Source organism: Pinus tabuliformis, chromosome 6 (genome assembly GCF_031772625.1).
Source record: "Pinus tabuliformis cultivar Carrire ecotype Pingquan chromosome 6, CPIR1, whole genome shotgun sequence".
Classification (NCBI taxonomy): Eukaryota; Viridiplantae; Streptophyta; class Pinopsida; order Pinales; family Pinaceae; genus Pinus; species Pinus tabuliformis.
The window spans coordinates 222,281,955-222,303,298 of record NC_142292.1 but is presented as its reverse complement, the minus strand read 5'-3'; the positions used below and the strand labels follow the sequence as shown (position 1 = coordinate 222,303,298).

At 32.5% G+C, this 21,344-nt stretch overlaps 1 protein-coding gene across 1 annotated transcript; it reads right to left on the bottom strand.

Moving 5' to 3' along the window:
- Positions 1-13,388: 13,388 nt before the first annotated feature.
- Positions 13,389-16,007, bottom strand: LOC149258255 (EPIDERMAL PATTERNING FACTOR-like protein 1). Its single transcript, XM_089371115.1, has 4 exons — positions 15,360-16,007; positions 15,040-15,166; positions 14,849-14,949; positions 13,389-14,109 (listed from the first exon to the last, which is right to left on the bottom strand). The coding sequence occupies exons 2-4, from the start codon at positions 15,113-15,115 to the stop codon at positions 13,879-13,881; spliced, it is 408 nt and encodes a 135-aa protein (XP_089227241.1). The 5' UTR covers positions 15,116-15,166; positions 15,360-16,007; the 3' UTR covers positions 13,389-13,878.
- Positions 16,008-21,344: the final 5,337 nt, after the last annotated feature.

Here is a 21,344-nt window from a genome sequence, read left to right as displayed (position 1 = left end):
ACATGGAGGAGTTTGTAATGCAAAGTTGAATCCTTAACTCCACATGTTACATAAAGGGCCAAGGCACAAGGTGGGCATGTGGTGCAAAGGTCATGCAATGCTAGGAGTAAAGGAGGAGTAAATTACTACCTCTGTGCACCACTCATTACACCTAATCGCCAAGGAAAAAGGTCCTAACAATAGAAGCATGAACCCATTAAAAAAATATTACAACTTACATGGAAAAAAAAGTGAATACCATGGTGTCAATGCATGGACCCTTTGACCACTCACAAGATGCCACGTGGTATTCTAGAAAAGAAAAAGAAACTTGAATTAGAAATGACAAGGGAAATGGTAACTATTTATGGGAAAAAATTGAGGAGGTAGATGAATAGGATAAAAGGGGTTCTCTTGGCCTTTCTAGTGAGAATGAATCATTAGAGGAGATAATGAAGATGTAAATTCATTGTCAATGATTTGTGGGAGGGGGTGCGGGGGGAGTGGTGCTTGTGAATTGGATTCACTTGAACAAATAAGTAAAATTTTTGAAGCTCAAAATAAAAAATTGAGACATTAATGGTGTAGAGGTATAAAGAGGAAAATTAAAAAACATGAAGCCTAAGTTCAATGAGGAGTGTATGACCCTATCCATGAGAAATTAATATCATCTTAGAGCTAAGATGTAGTATGAAGAAAATGAAGCAAAGGAGTAAGAATACACAAAAATATATTTCTAAGAGTGTATGACTTCCATTTATAATAAATCTTAAAAATAAAAAGAGCGAAAACAAAAAACCATTTCTTGTTGGTTTTCCAAATAGGTTTCCTTGATAAAGTATTGTATTATTATTATGTTTATGATTGAGTTTTTTGTCACTGTTTTTTACATTTGGTCGCACTTCAAGTTTTTAAATATAACTTAGATTTTATTTTTTAACCACTAATTTAATACTAGCTAAGGGCCAACCCCAATGTTGGATAGAAGAACGATCTATCCATCAACGAAATGTTATCACCAAGATTGTGAGAAGCTCAATCGATCTTGGACATGCCTTAATAAAGTTTAATTCCCTAAAAGGTGGCTTTAATCCTCAACCCCTCCCCATGGGGTTTAAACCTGTGACCTAGTGGGGACTAAAACCTACACAAACCAACTGGTCTACACCTCATGGATATAAAAATTAGAATTTATGCACAATATAATAGCAAGCAAAGATAATGACAATTTAATTCTTAAAAAAAAATTGAAGTCTAAGCTTGTGTATCAACTTAGCTAAAGGCTTGATGATTATAGATCAAAGAGTCATTAAAGAGGGTTAATTTTGGCTAAAAGTCACATGCAATCATATAATATTTCAACTAGAATACCAACACCACCAATGTTGTATCTCTTAAATAAGGGTTAGGTTAATGAAATTGTTAATTAATAAAAATAACCATGAGGGTTAGCTCAATTGGTTGAGTTGTCGTTGCTAAAAACACCTCGCTAATAGGAGGTCATGAGGTCAATTTTCCTTGACGCCCCAAGGGTTAGGATCTACTAATAAGCCAGCTGGCTGTGATCCCTTTGGGTGGATATGCCCGGATATTTCCTCGGAAAAAAATAAAAATAAAATTAAGCAATAAAAAATATATTTTCAAGTTATTTTTTGGTGTTTCTATAAAAGCTTATCTGTATGTTAAATATGATTAAGGGATTCATGGTGACTCTTGTTTGACTTTTTCTTCTGAGAGAGGAAAAATGTAAGCAAGGACGCTTGATGTTTTTGGAATAGGATTTATTATATAGTGTACACAAGGATTAAAGGACTTTTTTTGCATGCAAAAATATAAAAAACAATATCCATTTTTGTAGTGGTTTAAGCTAATCTTAGTTTCCTGGATTTACATCCACATTGGAAAAAGCATCCTTACCTTTACCAATCCTTCAGTAATGTATATTTTGGTTGTGAAACCTAGTGTATTAATTTCCATCAAACTCATAATAAGCATGATTATTATAACACTAAAGTAATCTTATAAAAGCATCGCCTATAATTGCAATAGTTCATATCTTTTACCAAAATTTCAGCAATTTATCACTAGAGTGGTGGCAGAAATTCTATTTATTCCTATCACTAATGCATGCATAATATTTTTGTGAGCATAAGTTGATTCCAAACACGTGAAATATGACAATCTCTAAACTTCAATAGTCTTATCCCATGATGCCAAGTACTACTAATTTAACTCTGTGCTACCTACTAGAGAATATAAACATCCACATGATTTATTCTTAGTCTCTTATGATGTTAACATACTTTGTCTTAAAAATTGTCAAATGATTGAATTCGAGAGACATTCCACCTTGGTTGGTAGAATGGCTATAAACTTGTGAAAAAATGAGTGTCTTGTAAGACTACCTAATACTATCTTTTTGATCTTTATTTGCAATGTATGTTGCCCTTCACTAGTCCCAATTTCATTGTACTTGTTTTGGATTTGAAGTGAAAGGGTAAGATCTAATCCTTAAGATGAAAATAACTAATGGATATTAAGGTCCTACATTAAATAAAGAGCATTAGTTGAAACTTTTCAGATATTCGAAAAATACATGAGCCAATGATGAACTATGCAAGCTAAGTGCAATGTACAGAATTTTTGCATTATTCATATCACTGAAGCCATGAATGAATCAAGTATAGAATAATTTTAGTTGCCAATGATAAGAGAGTTCATTGAGATGTTCCTAGAAGAATTGGTAGGGTTAGCTAAAGAAGCCAATTACAAGATAAACTTGATGCACCGAGAAACCCTAATATAAAAGGAACCTTATAGATCGAGAACTAATGAGCTTAGTGAGCTCAAGATGTAAGTGCATGAGTTGTTGGACAAAGGATTCATACATCCAAGTGCATCACTTTAACCTCCCTTTAGTCAAGAAAGCAATCGTTTTTAGGTAGCACTCATAACTATTTAGAGCTATTAGTTGTTATCAAGTGTAGTAAATGGTTAGGGGTGGTATTAAGGTTCTCGGTATCGTCATGGAGCATGATTGACATGCATAACACGAGAGCGGAGCATGGGTTGGTGGCCCTGGGATCGAGTGCCATGATCTACACCTGTAACCACTTGAAGCTTGTGTGGCACATTTACGTTCCATTGGATATGCATCACCTACCATGGTCTTGTTGACTCAAATTCCTCCAGGTGGTCATTTATGGTGTTGGGTACAACATTCCATTCACAATCAGAGCTCATCCTTTTCTAAATGCAATGGCTTGGTGTTATTTTGGAGGATTGGGTGTAGGTGAAGAAGTCCCTCACATACAGTTTGTAGAGCTCATTCATGAATGCAAGATTCTCAGGTACCTTGTGATTGTTAAAGAATGTGCTTGGTCGTACACTTGTCCCTGCATGGAGCTCGAACACTCTAGTTTTTGCATTCAACATTTTAGTCATCTCACATTCATGCCTTATTATAAATGCATGAGAAACTTATTAGGGTGGTGGCAATGCTGTGCGTCTTGTATTATGGAGAAGGGTTTCCAACCGTTGCACTGCCCTTGGATGTATAGGGTAGTCTATCATAGTTTTGTGGGAAGTTTGTTTCCTCGCCTTTCTTCTCCCTACCGTTTATTTTGTTCACCATCTAAGTACTTACTTGCCTCGTATCTTTTCTATAGTTCGATGAGTTTTTACAAGGGTCAATGTTCTTCGTGATTTTTCTCCATAATACAGGGTTGGGTCCTTACTTTGAGTTGGTGGTCGTGTTACCCACTTCATCGTCTCAACTTTATGATTCGGCCATAATTCCTTTCAATTGCCCAGTGTTGGTTTGTGGAATTCGGCACCCTGTCTCCTTTTCTATTTGGTTTTGATATTATCCATTTCTCTCCTTCTTTTGCAGTAGATTCAAGGTTACTAGGCATACCGTCTCTCTCTCACTCAACATTTGGTTTCTTGGGAACTAGGGTTGTTTTCTCTGGTCAAGTTCTGCGGTAGCTCATTATATCTCTACCCTCGATGGACTACGTGCTCTTATTTTCACGTACTGGATGACATCCTCCTTTCCTATACCTTCACTCGTGACTACAAGCCCCTAATTGCCTGGCTTTAGATTCACTCTGTTACTTTCATTACCCTGATTTCTATGAAACCATGGTCCCTAGGTATAGATTGCTCAATCATTGTGGTCCTGCACCTGGTTTATCTTCCTCTCGTCGCTGATGTTTGCTCAACTGGGAATCACTGGCAAACCACTTTCATTCAGTTCCTACTGAAGTAAGGACTAAAACTCTTCATTTAGAAGCTAAGGAGTTTGGGGACCATATTTACTTCTCTAATTTTGAGGTTCATAGTAATAGCCTAAACTAGGTCCCTCATCTAGGGAAATTCCAGAAGCACAAGCTTCACTTCCTTTATTCGCTCTCTCTGCATCGACAGATGGAAATGTTGCTCCATATGGTCATTCGCGACAAGTAAGTCAACAATTAAAAACTATTTGCAGGTTAGGAGGACATCAAACAAATTCTTCGGGATATTCGCTACAACATGGATGGAATTGTGGCTAGACTTACAAGGGTGGAGTAATTCGTGGTATCTGATTCGGGTACTGGGTCTAAGGAGCAGAAAGAGGTGCCGACAGTTATCAACGCTCCTACTGAGAATACTCCTTAAGAAAATTCCTCTCCCAGGTCTCTAGTCATCATTTATGACTGATAGTCTACCATGGTTATTTCACTTGTCTTTGGAGTTGGTTATTACATGTTTTTTGTACTAGTCTTCATTGTGGGTTGTGACATGGAATTTCAGGACACTGTTTGTTTTTGTCTGGGTCTTTTCATGTTAACATGGAGGAAATTAGTATGTAGCTGGATGGTAGACATGGCAATGGTCACCAAATTTCATGTTTTTCTCGTACCTATATATCATCCTCCCTAAATTTTGTAAAAAGTCTCAAGAAAAGTGCACCAGTATAACAAACAAGCAAGGGATGCCAATTTTATTGTTTTTGTGTTGGTTAAAATATTCCTCTTTGGACTTCCATGATATTTTTGGTATCTTTGGATTACCCCTGGTTGAAGAAACCACCTCGCAGGGTGTCTTCTTAAGATGTGAAAAGCTATCAATGTAATATCTTTTATCGTTAATGGAAATATATTGACACAACTTACAAAAAATGTGTAGTAAATGGTTGCCACAAAGTAACACAATGACCACTATCCTACTATTGTCTATTGTCTCAGTGTACCAATTGTGAGAAACACTGAATAGGTAGAAGACTTCAAAGCATTGTGCATGGGACACTCTACTTAGTGCTTCCATTTTGTCATAATTTATATTTTGGCACACAAGTGTGGAGGATACAGTTCCAAAATGTGCCACATGGATTTTGTTTTACTTTTCAATCTTCATGGATTTTGTTATATTATTCAATCATCGTTAGATATCCCAAGTGTTGTAATGTGGAGTTTAGGTGTAATATATTGATGGTCCATTAACTATTCATAACCTATCAGATAAAAGATAATTCATTAACTATCACCAACGTTAACTATCTTTAAAACACTAATATTTTTTTGCAAAATATCTACTGATATATTAAAATCCTAGCTTAACTAATAAAAGTTTTGGCTATTTTCTAAGTTTTTTTTGTCAATTTTCAGCTAAAGTTGGTAGAGGCTTTTTAAAATGATAAATTTGAGTTTTGTAAGCTGAAAATTCTAATGCCTTAAAGATATTTTAGTATGTTAAATCTATTTATGCATTTTAAACTATAATGAAAGTTAAATTCTTATCAAAAGTAGAACAAAATCTATTGCACCATATACTAGGTTAGGCATATAAATTAAATAACTAACAACACTAATATGCATCAAAACACTTACCTCATAATACATCTCACATTAAAAAAATCATAAAAATTATTTAAATTATAACTTCATTTTAAATTATTATTATTGTTATAATTATAAAAATAAATAATATATGAGTAAAATATATATACATTTTCGAAAACATATAATAAAATTTAAGTATAAAAATTCTCTAAATTACTTTGTTACAATATCATATTATATCATTAATACCACATACTCAAAAACTATGAATCATTTCTAGATGACACTGCTTTATATGATTTTTTATTATTATTAATGATGTTAATTTGAAAACTATAAAATCTATAATATTTTTAAATAAATATTAATTTTTATTTTATAATTTATTTTTAAAAATATTTTAAAATTTCCAATGTCCCATTATACGAAAAAACCAAAGTTATATTTATAAGCTAAACTTATATTTATAATTTTAATTATGAAAAAAAATGAGAGTCAATATAAGTAAATTATCCTAAATAAGTCAATATAAGTAAGTCTTAATTTAGAACCAGAGAAAAGGTGTTGTCTAATTCCAAATCAAATCACACAGAGAAAGGGTGTTGTCTAATTCCAAATCAAATCATATATATCTATGTGTGAAAACGTGCCCAACAGAAAATGAGTACATGAACTTCAACAACAGAACATTTGCCACCGAACATAAGGTGATGTGCAATATAGATTCCCAATCAAATTATCTATCCCTCTGTGAAAACGTGCCGTGAAAGCATCTCAGTGTTATGTACGTTTGTCGCACAGTGGGAGTCTAGCTGCTTGCATGGCTGATGCACGACGCGTTGGGTTGTCCAGATTTGACACGATCATTTTTTGCACTAACCGTTCAGGCTTCCATCCTTTCATTCGTTTAGCGTTCTCATTCATGGGAGCTCGAGCTCACTGGCTTCTGATTTTTCAGAATATAAGTGGTTGGAAAAAGGCAGGTTGCAGGAAATCCAATCCCATCCCACAGAACAAATTGGAGATGACAGTTCCCCAGCTTGTTGCCCAATCGCTTTGGAAAGCCTTGAGCTAAAAAAAATTGTATGCCTAGCCAAGGGTGCAAATGGTTTATAGCTGGAGTAATTGGGATTGTGGCTTGTTACTTTAAGTTTTCTATAAAACCATTTGTGATGGAAAAATTTAGGATTGTCATATGGATCAATCACAATAGACTTGAAAAAATATGCTACATCAAAGAGTTCAATCCAATTTGTGATCATGGTGAGAAAACATATTTAGGAGATGCTATTAGAGGAAAAGAAAAGGTGCTAGAGGCATAGTTGAGGACAAGGTCACATCACCTTAGATGTGACCCTGGTAGGTGGAATATCCCCAAGGGAGTTTGGGAATAGAGAACTTGCATTTTCTGCTATAAAGGGGTGGTGGAGAGGGACTGACACCTTGTCATGGAGTGTGCATCTATTTGACAAAAAGCAAAGGTGCTAGTGACAAAGTTGAGGACAGGGTCACATCACCTTAGATGTGAGTCTGGTAGGTGGAATATTCCCTTGGGAATTTGGGAAGAGAGAACTTGCATTTTCTGCTATAAGGTGGTGGTGGAGAGAGAATGATACTTTGTCATGGAGTGTGCAACATATAAGGATACTCCACATTCAATATGAAAACAATATAAAGATTGACAACATGCACCATCTATTTGACAAAGATAAGATCAATCAGATTGTTAACCTTCTAGTCAAAACTCATAGCAGAAAATCTTACACGGAAAAGAATATGAAGTTAAGTTAAAGTTGTTATTCTATTAATCCCTTAGTCTGCTCAGCCTAATGAACATCATTAAAATCATTGATTTCATTTCATTTCAAAAAATAAATGGCCTAAAATGTTTTTCTCAGAAAATAAACAACCCACAAAATCTTTACTCCTGGGCACCATCCTCAATACTAAACTCTCCTCTCTTGCTTAGTCATTGGTTCTTTCTTGTAAAAAAAAAAAACAGAAGTTGTCATTGGTTCTTTCCTGCACCCAAAAAAAAGTTGCATCCTCTGGGTTCTTCTTATTGTCCGAAAATGAAAGCGGGGGATTTTTCAATTTTGGAGTGTAGTGTACGAGCAGAGGTGCTGAGAACCAAAAAAAAAAAAATATATGATAGACAAACGATGGCGTGAAGTCCACCAAATATTTGACGTCAACTATAAGCAAAGTACAAATGTAGTCAGAACTGTGCAGCGATATTCAGGAAATCGTGGTGGATACACAAAATCTGCGTGCCCGTGATTTCAGTCTCCACGTAAACTGTGAAATAGGAGAAGCGTCTAAAGGCGTTGTGATCTGTCTGGTTGAGAATATTTTGGTTTGACAGCTTTACAGTTTTTAGCAGAAGATGTTAAGGGAAACTGTTTACGCGTGGGGGCAGCATGCAGAGAGGCAATTATGTTTTATTCTTAAATTGTCTATTTTCTGACCAGCAATTTAATGGCTGAATGCCCAATACGGGAGTCCTGACTCATCACACTGAAAACAATACACTAACGCCCAATCAAATACATTATCAGCGTTAAAAACAATTAAATTTAGAACTTACAACCGTTTAAACCAAAACACTAAAGCTTCAGGACCGCACTGTCATTCATTTTTTTCCTTCACATTTTAGTAAATAAAGCAACTTTTATAGTATTGGGAATAGTAAAAGCGATTTGTTCTTACTGTATTGGGATTGTTATTTTAGCAGTTGTCTATAACGAAAGTTTTTTCGGTGGGTTTTTTTGGTCGAAATGCGACAGGAATTTATTGGAATCGCAAGTTTGATAGCTAGTTTCTGCACAATGAAAGCGTCTCAGGGGTTTTCGAGGGTGCTGAATCCAAATATGCAGTTAAAAAACCATTTTAATTGCAACAAATCAAGATTTAACCTCAATTTCTTCCGCCCGATTCCGTCACCGGAATCTCCAAAAAGTCGCATTATAGACAACTCCGTTATTTTATACTTATTTTTTAAAGTTGAGATATATATTATTATAAATATAGCTGAGTGGGTTTAATAATATAGTTTGAGTAAGTTTAATGGTTAATTGTATGTGTTTTTCTAAAGAAGTTACAGATTCAAAACTATAGAGAGATAGAGTATGTATGTCTTCATAGATTTAATAATCAAATAAATATCTTGTCCGAGTAACAAAAAACTTCTCCTATACACTAATTTAATATCTAATTTAACTATGACTTTAAAATTAAATAATAATAATAATTAATCAAAGTAAAAAAATAATTTAAATAACCTTAAACTAATATTTAATAAAATATTTTATAAATCTATAATCTAAAAGCGATCAAGTTAAATAGTTTCAAGAAGAGAAAAGAGTCTAGCCGACAGTGTGTTCCTCCTTGAAAAATCCTTTCTCATTAGTATTTATTTCCCTTATCTGCTCTTCTTTTATTATCATTCTTTAACCCTGATGATGGATCCCACTTGGGATTTGAAACGTTGGTGTAAAAATGTTCATATTGTGGATTCTCCGGTCTCTGATTCAAAAGAGAATACCATTCATTTTCTAAAATACTTTGGAATAATTTAATTGTACATGTGAGGACAAAGTTAGTACTGAGATGTTCAAGGCTTACATTGAGATAAAGAATATTGGGTGAGATAAAGAATATTGGGTGTAGGATTCGTTTTAAAAATATTATTTATTATTATTTTTATTAGTAAAATTGGTTAAGTAGGTGGTCAAATAAATAGTTAGGTAATATTTGTTTTTTTAATATAGAAATTTTTAATTAAGGATTAAATAATTTTTTTTAATATTTTTGTAATAATTTTTAATATTTTGTTAAATAAATTATTTTAAAATTTTAAAAATATTATATATATTTATCTATCTATATATATATTAAAACATGTTAATTTGCATCTCAAAATATTTTGATCATATTTGAGAGGTGTTAAAGTGAAATAAAACTAAGAAAGATAGCTTTAAGAATAAAGGAACTTTATAAACTAAAATGTATAGTTTTTTTTTTTATATTTCAAGAATTTGATAACTTTAAGTGTTTACGTCTATTTTAAATTTCATATATCTATTTTAAATTTTATAATTTATATAATATTTTATAATACAATCATTGTTAATTTAATTACTTTAAAATCATTAAAATTGTATAATTATATTGGAATTTAATAATTTTCAAATATTTATGTCTATCTTATATATATATTTTTTTAAATGGGAGGGGCTAGTTCCCTTTTGAACTTATCATCATGGGCCCTCTTTTTTTTCATATATTACATATATTGTACAAATACAAGTCAGCAAGCTGACAGTCAACACATCATATCGAAATCGCCATCATATACGCTGCAGAACGCAGCCTTGCAGGAATCGAACGCGGTCCGCGGGGGAGCAATCAAGCCGCCCACACCGCTGCATCATGCACATCTTATATTTTATAGTTTACCAAATACTATTTTCTAATACCACCATCGTTAATTGAATTACCGTTAAAATCATTAAAATGGTATAATTACCTCAGTATCATTCAAATTAAACACTGAAATTATAGTTTGATATACTTTTATTTTAAAATTAATATTTTTTAAAAAATAAAATTAATTTGAAAAGTAATAAATTTTTTTTTTTTTTTAAATTAACATGATTTTAGATGCACTTAGTGTAGGTAGAGGTTACTGTGAATTCAACCAAAACTGATTATAACTCATCAAAGGTTCCCATAAATAAAGCAGGGACTTCGACAAATAAATAGAGCATAATATTTAATACTAACGGTTATATGAACTAATTTGATTTTCCTATAAAAAGTTACACATAAATCGGATACATGTTCATTTAAATCAATTTCACTTCTCGACCTATGTTAAGTCCTTAATTCCGATCTTGGATTTTTATATTATAGAAATTAATGGAACTACTTGACATGTCATAAATTCCACATAAATCTCTAATTCCGATCTTGGATTTTTATATTATAGAAATTAATGGAACTACTTGACATGTCATAAATTCCACATAAATCTCTAATACAGATTTTTGTTTATGAACATCTTAATGCAAAACTATTCATGCAAGATGAGCATGTTACATTCTAGGAGATTACTAAATTTAAATCATGCCCATGGTGGGGATTTTTTCAATCCAAATATGCTACAATATATTTCCTAAAACTGATGATAATGATGATAATGATGATGATGATGATGATGATGATGATGATGATGATGATGATGATGATGATGATGATGATGATGATGATGATGATGATGATGATGATGATGATGATGATGATGATGATGATGATGTGCTGGACATTTAATGGTGGAGATGTTTTCAATTCAAAACTATAAAAAGAGGTAAGGGGATAGGAACAAGTTTGGTAGGTAGGGGCAGAATTTTAGGAGAGATTTTATTAAGGACATTTTTATGTGGATGACAGATTTAAGAATATGTTGGAATCTAAGGATCAGTTGAAAATCCATTTTTAATCATCAAATTTCAAGATATTTTGGAAATCTGCAATAACACAAGTCCATAAACATACTATATGATCATTATATAATAAAAAAATTATATTATATTTTTGCATAATGCAGATATCTTATTTAGCATATAGACCTAGCAGCTTGATAGTCATATTTTGGACAATATATTAATGTTATTTTTATAAAATTTCCATTAACAAATTTTGCTGAATTTCCATTAACAAATCTTGCTTAATTTAATTAGATGGCAGATTTCAAAATAATTGGAAAATTTAATGGATAGAAAACTAAATTAATTGAATTGCAAATTTTAGAATATTTGGAAAATTTGATGCAAGTGTGGTTCATCTCTATTTTGGGATGAGCTACACTTGATAGCTCAAAATTCCGACCACACAAACTTTGATGTAAGCAATGCCATAACAAAATTACTCTTCTCACAAAAGCCTCTATTTTAAATGCTTATGTCCATCTTGAATTTCATAGTTTATGCAATATTTTATAACACTGCTATTGCCAATTAAATTACCATTAAATCATTCAAATTGTATGATTACGTTAAAATAATATTGAAATTATAGTTATATAAAATTTATTTTAAATATATATATATATATATATATATATTAAATAACATTATATAATGATTAGTTTGAAAAATAGTATTTTTTCTAAGAATGAACATGATGTTAGATGCACTTAGTGTAAGTAGAAGTCATTGTGAATTGAACCAAAACTGATTATAACTCATCAAAAGCTTCCATAAATAAAAGACTCCCAAAACTGATTATAACTCATCAAAGACTCCCATAAATAAAGCAGGGACTTAGACAAATAAATAGAGCATAATATTTAGTACTAACGGTTATTTGAATTAATTTGATTTTCCTATAAAAGGTTACACATAAATCAGATATAGGTTCATTTAAATCAATTTCACTTCTGGACCTATGTTAAGTCCTTAATTCCGATCTGAATTTTTATATTATAGCAATTAATGGAACTAGTTGACATGTCATAAATTCCACATAAATCTCTGATACCAATTTTTGTTTATAAACATCTTAATGCAAAACTATTCATGCAAGATAAGCATGTTACATGGTAGGAAATTACTAAATTTAAATCATGCCCATTGTGGCAATTTTTTCAATCCAAATAAGCTACAATATATTTCCTAAAATTGAATTTGGGGAAATTAACATATCATTATAATAATAATAATAATGTGTGGGGTATTTTAATGGTGGAAATGTTTTCAATTCAAAACTATAGAAAGAGGTGAGGGGATAGAAACAAGTTTGGTAGGTAGGGGCAGCATTTTAGGAGAGATTTTATTAAGGACATCTTTATGTGCATGATAGATTTTAAGAATATGCTGGAATCTGAGGATCAGTTGAGAAGTCATTTTTAATCATCAAATTTCAAGATATTTTGGAAATCTACAATAACACAAGTTTAAAAACATGCTATATGATCATTATATAATAAAAAATTTTGTTATATTTTTGCATAATGCAGATACATTATTTAGCATATAGACCTAGCAACTTGATCGTCATATTTTGGACAACATATTAATGCTATTTTTATAAAATTTTCATTAACAAATTTTACTGAATTTAATTAGATGTCAGATTTCAAAATGATTGGAAAATTTAATGGATAGAAAAATAAATTAATTGAATTGCAAATTTTATAATATTTGGAAAATTTGATGCAAGTGTGCTTTATCTCTATCTTTGGGATAAGCTACACTTGATAACTGGAAATTCCAACCACACAGATTTTGATGTAAGCAATGCCATAACAAAATTACTCTTCTCACAAAAGCCTCTACTCTGAAAACATAAACTTCTCTCCTATATATATCAAAACAATTAACTTCCTTCCCATTTATTAAATTTTTAACCACAATTTTAAAACCATCCTTCCGGATTTCATTGAAAACCATCCATAATTCCCACTTAAACTGTCACTGTAATAAAAGTCACAATTTCAGTGATGAATACGCAATACAATAAGACCGTTGTCCCAAATCTCATTGAAAACAATCCATAATTTCCACTTTGAACGGTTACTTAGCAAAACTCTCACGTTATATTGAAATTGAACCTTTTCGGCTAACTCTTACATTAAGCTTATTTACCATAAATAGTTTAAAAAACTGAATCTCTTTGCAATCAGTGTCATTACATGTATAAATACTCTGAGAGAAAAGAGTTTACAGTAAAACGGACTAGGCCGGACTGAGAACTTTAGGTATACAGACAGATGCAGATCCAAGATTCTGCATGAATAAGTACAGGTGACTTGTGTAATATATAGTTTAAATAGATACTAAAATACTTAGTTATAGGCTCCAGGGTCCTCATATCTGGGCATTAATTGCCCTAAATGAAATTAATAATTCTCAGGACTAGCTAGACTTTCTAGTCGTGAACATTCCGCTTAAACCAAGAATTACAATAATATCGTTCTTCGCTCTTTCTGCGATCGTTGTCTTATGATTTCATTTCTCTGGAGTGGCTCTGCAATCAATACTGATAAGAGTAGCAGGAGGTATTTCCTGAACATTCAAGGATTGAAAATCTTGTCTCCGCACCTGCATTTCCAGCTCATGGGTTTGTAGTTGGAATACTCTTGCGTGCCAGATGCACCTCGACTTATTTTCCGATTTTGAGGTACTGCAGGAACTTGCACTGCTTCACATGGCTGGCATGAATTGCACTTGCTTTGGCATCTTGGTGGTCTGGATCCTATTTGGGACTTTATTTTTACAAGCTCATTTCGTTCATATGGTTTCTTCTGCACATGCATGATACAATAGGTAAGTATGGATTCAATACATTCGAGTTATGGAATAAAAATGTTTAATTGAATTTACCAATTTTAAAACGAACATTTTGTTTTGTAGTAAAAATGTCAGACTTCAATCATTTTCAAAATTAAGATTTCAAAACTCCATAAAGATTCATAAATTTATTGGTGAACTCCATGTGAAGTTATTCAGATGGCAGGAATATCTAGGAATCCTAAACACAGTCACAAGGTTATACAATTGATTTCCATGCTATTCATTAAATTCTAAAACATTCTAAAAATCTATAATAAGAATAAAGATACAGAACTTTTACAACTTCTACCTTATCACTGAATTGAATGCAATAAGGATGTCCAACTGAATTGAATGCAATAAAGATACCCAACTCTTACAAGAATAATGGGGAATCCTATGCACAACAGCTAGGAATTCTCTGACCTAAGTGTTATATATCAGATTCATAGATATTCCAAAAATATGCAAGCTCAAATCCATTTACACTTATATGACAAACTTATACTATCACTGAATTGAAAACCCTAGACTTGAAATGTACACCTTGTTGTGAAGATGTTCAGATTACAACTGAAGACCTTTGTTATCCAGAGAATTAGGGTTTTATCTACAATTGGCATAAAGATGCCCAACCCTTACCATTTACTCTTATATGCCAAACTTCTACCCTATCACTGAATTGGAAACCCTAGACTTTGAAATGTATACCTTGTTGTGAAGGTGTTCAGCTTGGCGCTGAAAACCTTTGTTATCCAGCGAATTAGAGTTTTGGTGTTCAGCCTTGCTTCTATGTAGAAGTGAGGACCGTCCTGCAGAGAATAAAAATTGCTGTGTCAAATGGAGAAATGCTTCATTAAATTCAAATACAGGCAATACTTTTTTCAAAGATGGGTGCTCACCATCTACAATATGGGAAGTAGAACATATTATCATTAGCCAAACCAGGAAGGACCCAAGGCAAATTTTGGCTAGCATGACTGATCCTCTTCGTATAAACTTCAGAAACCTAACCTTCTGTATTGAGATCTGCAATCAGTTTTACACAGTGGATAGGCTTGTCAATAATTTGTTCACAATACTTGAAAACGAACCATGAGACTTATGTAGGGACCAATGGAAAACTTGCAGAGGAGGAAAATGCAGTTCAGAAATAAATTGCCGTGTGGGGTTTCTAAAGATGGTGATGGACAGGTATGAGTCAGAAAACAACTGTACTCACCTGAGAACTCACTGATTTTTCATGCTCTCACCAGCTATTGCATTTGGGCATGGTTTTTATGATCATGAATACCCATGAACTCCATTCCAGCTTCTGCAATTTTGTCTCTGCAGATTGAAATATTAGTCCTCAGAAAAACACAAAAGACGAGGATGGGCAGCAGGCTGTTGCAGGCAGTGGGCAGGCCCCTGAAATTGCAAAGACTTGTTTTGTCAAACTCTGGCAGACTAATGCGGGTGAAAAAACTCAAAGGGTTTGGAGAGTGGGGTGACTGAAAAAAAAGGAAATGCGTGTATGGTTAGGAAAGAAATTGTGTTTAGGGTACAGGTGTCTCAGCTGGCTGTCAGGGTTTGTGAATTATTCGTTGAGTTGGTTTCAGAAAACGGGAGCATAAGATTCTCCAGAGAACACTGACACACTGAATGAATGTCCGGAATTCCACAGCTTTCGTTTGCCTTTGCCTGCCTGCCATTGCATTCTGACACGCCCTCTCACCACGCTAACGTAATGTCATTCCTCACCGTCCATCGATGGGATTCATCAATTTTGCTCCACAGCGAGCTGGCAAAGGGGGAGGAGCATGCAGAGCAACAGTACCTGCAGGGTAGGCAGGCAAGCAGATTGAGTGTTCATAATGAAATATGAACGTAAAAACATATATTGTACAATTTCTGCAGCTACGCAATCGCCATTTTGCATTACAATTTGCTTTCAGTAATACACTGTGCATTCGAACATTTGTATTTTGCTTATTCTGTCTAATTGTTTTCTAATGGAGTGATTTTTAGTTTTCTGCTTCACGCTAGTACATATGTTATCGTGTCTTGATTTTTGGCACAAGTACACAATTGGGTCTGCGTCCTCGAGAAAATGTGTATTGGGATATTTTTTATGAGTAGAGAGATCTTGAGAAACTGCGTTGTCTAAAGAGGCTACACATTTGCCTGGACTACATATATTTGTGGGTATTTGGTTAAAAAAAAAATCAAAAAAAATTTCTACCATTAAGAACTCAAAAGATACCCACAATTCTAAACTTTACCCAGAATTCTGAAATTCAGTAACCCAAAGTTTCAAAAATTTCAGCCAAATTTAATAATCTTACTCAAATATCCATTATATTTCGGCCTTAATTTGTGAGTTTTTTATACTGCGCTCTTGGGAAACTAGCAATAAGTATAATGCCTTGAATTACAAGGCCTTGTTTATAACTGTCATACGGTTGTACATCTGGTTTATAGTTAAGTAACAAACAGGTCACAGTCATTGCTTATTATTGTTAGTTGATATATATTTTTTCGCATTTTTCTCTCATTGAATTTGAGAGAATATGATACTCTTCACAATTTTTATACTGGAACAATTTTTATCCCATTTTAAAGTTTCATCCTTTTCTCAAAACTATAATAATCTTCCATCCATTTTCAAGTCTCTAACTTTTTAACCAGTATGGTAAAATTTATAAAGCACTGTTTTACAATACATAAAATTTTGATATATAAAATTCAAAGATTTTTGATTATATAATATTCAAATTAATCCTGAAAATTTGACATACATACTTTGAAAAAAATGTACAATCAAACTAATCCTGAAATTTTGAACATATTTAATTTGGGAATATACAATCAAAGTAATCCTGAAAATTTTGACCATACTTACTTTGGCAAAAATATATAAACACTCGTGTTACTCACTTTGAAAAATTATACAGAACTCTTTTTAATTTAATTTCAATTATAGTTTCATTTAATGGATATTAATGGTTTATCCATTACATTTTCTTTTTTATATATCATGAAGTTTTGTGGTTGAAGTTCGTTTTTTATAATTATTAAATGTAGTAAATTAATGTTATTATATTAGATAAATTTGATGGAACCTTTTTTGTTTAGATAATTTTTTTTTCCAAAATGAGTTAAATAGACATTTTTCCAAAATAATTTTTAGAACATATAAAAGTAATTATAAGTTTTTGGTGGTTATTATAAGGTTTTGGTTGATATTTGGACTTACACATGCATTTTGAACATTTCAAAGCTTGACAAGATCGTTTTTCGAAAATTTGTGTTAGTAATTTTTGGTGATATACTAATTTACAGAGTCCCAAGGGATAGTTCAATTGGACGAGTTCTAGTTGCTAAGTACCTTGCCAATTTGGAGGTCATGGGGTCAACTATCCTCGATGCCCTTGGGGTTAGGCCTGATCCCTTCGGGTGGATCTGCTTCGATTATTACCCATGGATGTAGCGGCCACTTACATGTACAATGTACAATGTAAGAGCATGTACAATGTTGACAATGTCTTAACACTACTGTAAGAGCAACAACTATATGCAAAGCCTTCCAAGTTTGCCTTCCAGGTTCAAGAAATGAAATATTTGGGTCATATTGTATCTCATGAAGGTGTCAAAATGGACCTTAACAAAATCAAAACTATGAGGGAATGGTTAATCCCTAAGACCTTGAAGAAACTTAAAGGATTCTTATGATTGATGAGATATTACTGCACGCTTGTCAAGAATTATGGTCAAAAGTAGCACCTCTAACAAAAATATTGATCAAGGAATCATTTTATTGGACTAAAAAAATAACTAAATCTTTTGAAAAACATAGAGAGGTTATATGCACAACTCCTATCTTGGCTACAATTAAATCCACAAAAACTTTCATTGTGGAGTATGATGCCTTAAACCATCGTATTATTATAATTTTCATGCAAAAAGGAAGCCCCCTTTCCTTTGAAAATATCAAACTTAAAGCCCATCCATCAAAAATAAATGTTGGTTGTACTACATATAGTTAAGAAATGACATCCACAGGCAATTCAAAGTAGAAATAGATCATGTTAGTTTGAAGTAATTCTTGGAACAAAAACTATCTTTAGAAGAGCAACAAAACTTGGTCACAAAGATGTTGGGTTATGACTTTGAGATTATCTACAAATAGGGAAAAAATATTGTGGTAGATCCACTCTTCAGGAAAAAAGGAAGAGATAAAAGGGTTTTCTATGCACTATTTCCATTCCACAATCTAACTAGGTGGAAGAAGCAAGGGTAGAATGGAAGTAGGATGAGAAATATGCAATATCCTTCAACAAGTACAAGAGGGACCCAGATGCAATAGAAAAATCTATGTGGAGGAATAATTTATTATGGCATCAAAATTGATTATGCCTATGTAAGAATTCCCAACTCATAATGTCCTTATGGAATTACACACTTTTCCTATAGGATATCCCTGAAAACATATAATATGATCAAGAAAGTTTTTTTTGGGAAGGTATTAAAGTATATGTAAAGAATTCCATGGCTAAATGTGTGGTATGCCAACAAAATAAAGGGGAGACAATTAACACCCCAAGGCTCTTAAACCCATCAGCCATATTGAGCCAGTATTGGGAAGAAAATTCAATGGATTTTGTCAAAATTTTACCCAAATATTAAGGAAAAAGTGTCATCATGGTAGTGGCATGAAAAAGTATGCCCATTTTTTCTTTCTTTCTCATCCTTTTAAATCAAGTACAATGACAAAAGCATTGAACATGGAAATAGTCCAAAAGCTACATGGAATCCCAAAGATTATAGTAAGTGTTAAGGATCCAATTTTCTATGGAAATCTCTGGATTAAATTATTTTCTTGTTTCAGTACTCAATTGGTTCAGAACTCATCTTACCATCCTCAATATGATGCAAAAATTGAGACTATGAGTAATTTTTTAGAAAGATATTCATGTTTCTTTACACATGATAAACATACATAAATGGTTAAGTTGTTTCCCTTGGTGGAATGGTGGTATAACACATACTTATATACTTCATAAATTATATTCCATTTATGGAATTTTACGGATATCATCTCCATCCATCACATCACCCTTGAAAGGGAATATAAAGGCTCAAGTAGTGGAGGACCACATAGGTCACAAAGATAGGTCACCAAGAAATTCTCAAACTATTGAAGGACAACTTGGTTATACCATAAAATAAGATGAAACAACAAGTAGATCAACATCAAAGTCAAGGGAAAATTTGAAGTGGGGGATTAAGTATTTGTAATACTACAACCAAGCAAATTCCTCCATGTTTATTTCTTAAATAAGATAATCGGTGATGACATCTCAATCAAAACTATTTTACTAGAGATTAATGAAAAAGAAAACATCATACCAGAACAAAAAACAATCATAGAAACAACGATTAAGTAGAATTGAAATTGAGCAATTATTGAGTACTTTATTAAATGAAAGAACCTACCACTGGAAGAGGTGACATGGAAAGATGAGTTGTTTATGAAGAAAAACCCACAATTAGTCAAGTGTTGATAAAAATAATCATTTGAAGGGGAGGGACATGTTAAGCTCTAAAAAAGGCCCATGTTAACCTTAAAGCCAATTATTAATAAATAGATACTAAGCTATATTACATTTATACTATTATATTATTATGGATACCAAAACCTTTTGTTGTACCCTTTCATTATAATTGTACCATTTGTCTCCTATATATCTACCAAATAGACCTAGTCTTAGTATCATCAAATCTTGTCTTATACATTATATTCATTGTTAAATTAGATTTCCCCCTCAAAGTGGACTATAATTATTGACTTCTTATCATTTTTAAGGTGTATGGTTCATAACATTCATCCTTCTAAGATTAGGCTTCCCATTCACTACTAAATAGTCCCTCAGGTGATCTGTATTTCCAAGGCTTTCACATACACAAAAATGAAAGATTCTAGAGTCTTATTGCTAAGGAATATCATTTGAACCTCCAATATGCCATAACTTAAGGAAATTAAGGCATAAAACAAAGTTCCAATGTCATCATAGTAGCATGCTTCCCACTTTTTCTAGATAACAACAATCATAATTTGTCGTTACTAGACAAAAGTATCATTTCACCTGTATCATACACACATAGTTACCATGATATTTCATCATACAAATTCAATCCAACAATCGAATATGTTTCATTCAAAAACTATATTTCACAATATGAGCTTTTGTCTCATGATTTTTAGCCCTTGAATGCAGTAGTCACTAGCCTTCAATATGCACTTACAATCATTATCATATCCAATACATTTATACTTGCAATTTTTTCCTCCACACATGTTTCATTCAACCAAACAATGATGAATATTTATGCATATGATATTTCATCACAACATTTAAAACAACACATGAGATGACCTTACAACTATTTCACAATGATATTCTATCACGTTTATCTATCAACATTTTAAATGTAATGAAATTTCACTCAATATATATGCATTATTAGAAAAAAAAAGCATTCACATGATGAAATTAAATATATGTGCCACTAATCGTGATTACATAACTATACATCCATAGCCTACTCATGCAAATTTACACCTTCACATTCACCACACTCACTTGTTGCACCCTTGCACAACATCGAATAAAATCCTATATTATATGCCATATTCATCCATAACCATATTTCCCATGAAATATAATTTTCCTTTACCAATTATAAAGCTAACTCCACTCTTCAACATATCTAGACACCTTCCCTTTCAATCTAACACAACACAAAGAATATACCCTCCCTACACTGCTTAATAGTTCCTTGAGAGTATTATAAAGTCTCTCCTTTCATTGATATGTAGTCCCTTAGGAAACTTTTTTCTCTCTTAACCAACTCAACATGACATCTATCATATGAATGCGTTAAAAATTATAACAATCTTTACACACCCAAAGATTCCTACCTTTCTTGTATTTCTACCCTTGCATAAATCTTGCACATGCATTCAAATTCCATCATATACATATCATTTTAAAATATTAAAGCACTATTGAAAGTGTTCTTACCCAATTCCATTTAGGACCCATACAATATTGGCATCACCAATTCATACATGTATGGTTTCCAATAACATCCATGATGTTACCTAATCATCCAATGCCCTCCTAGAAACTCACATGATTCTCTTAATCAACCTTTTAACCAA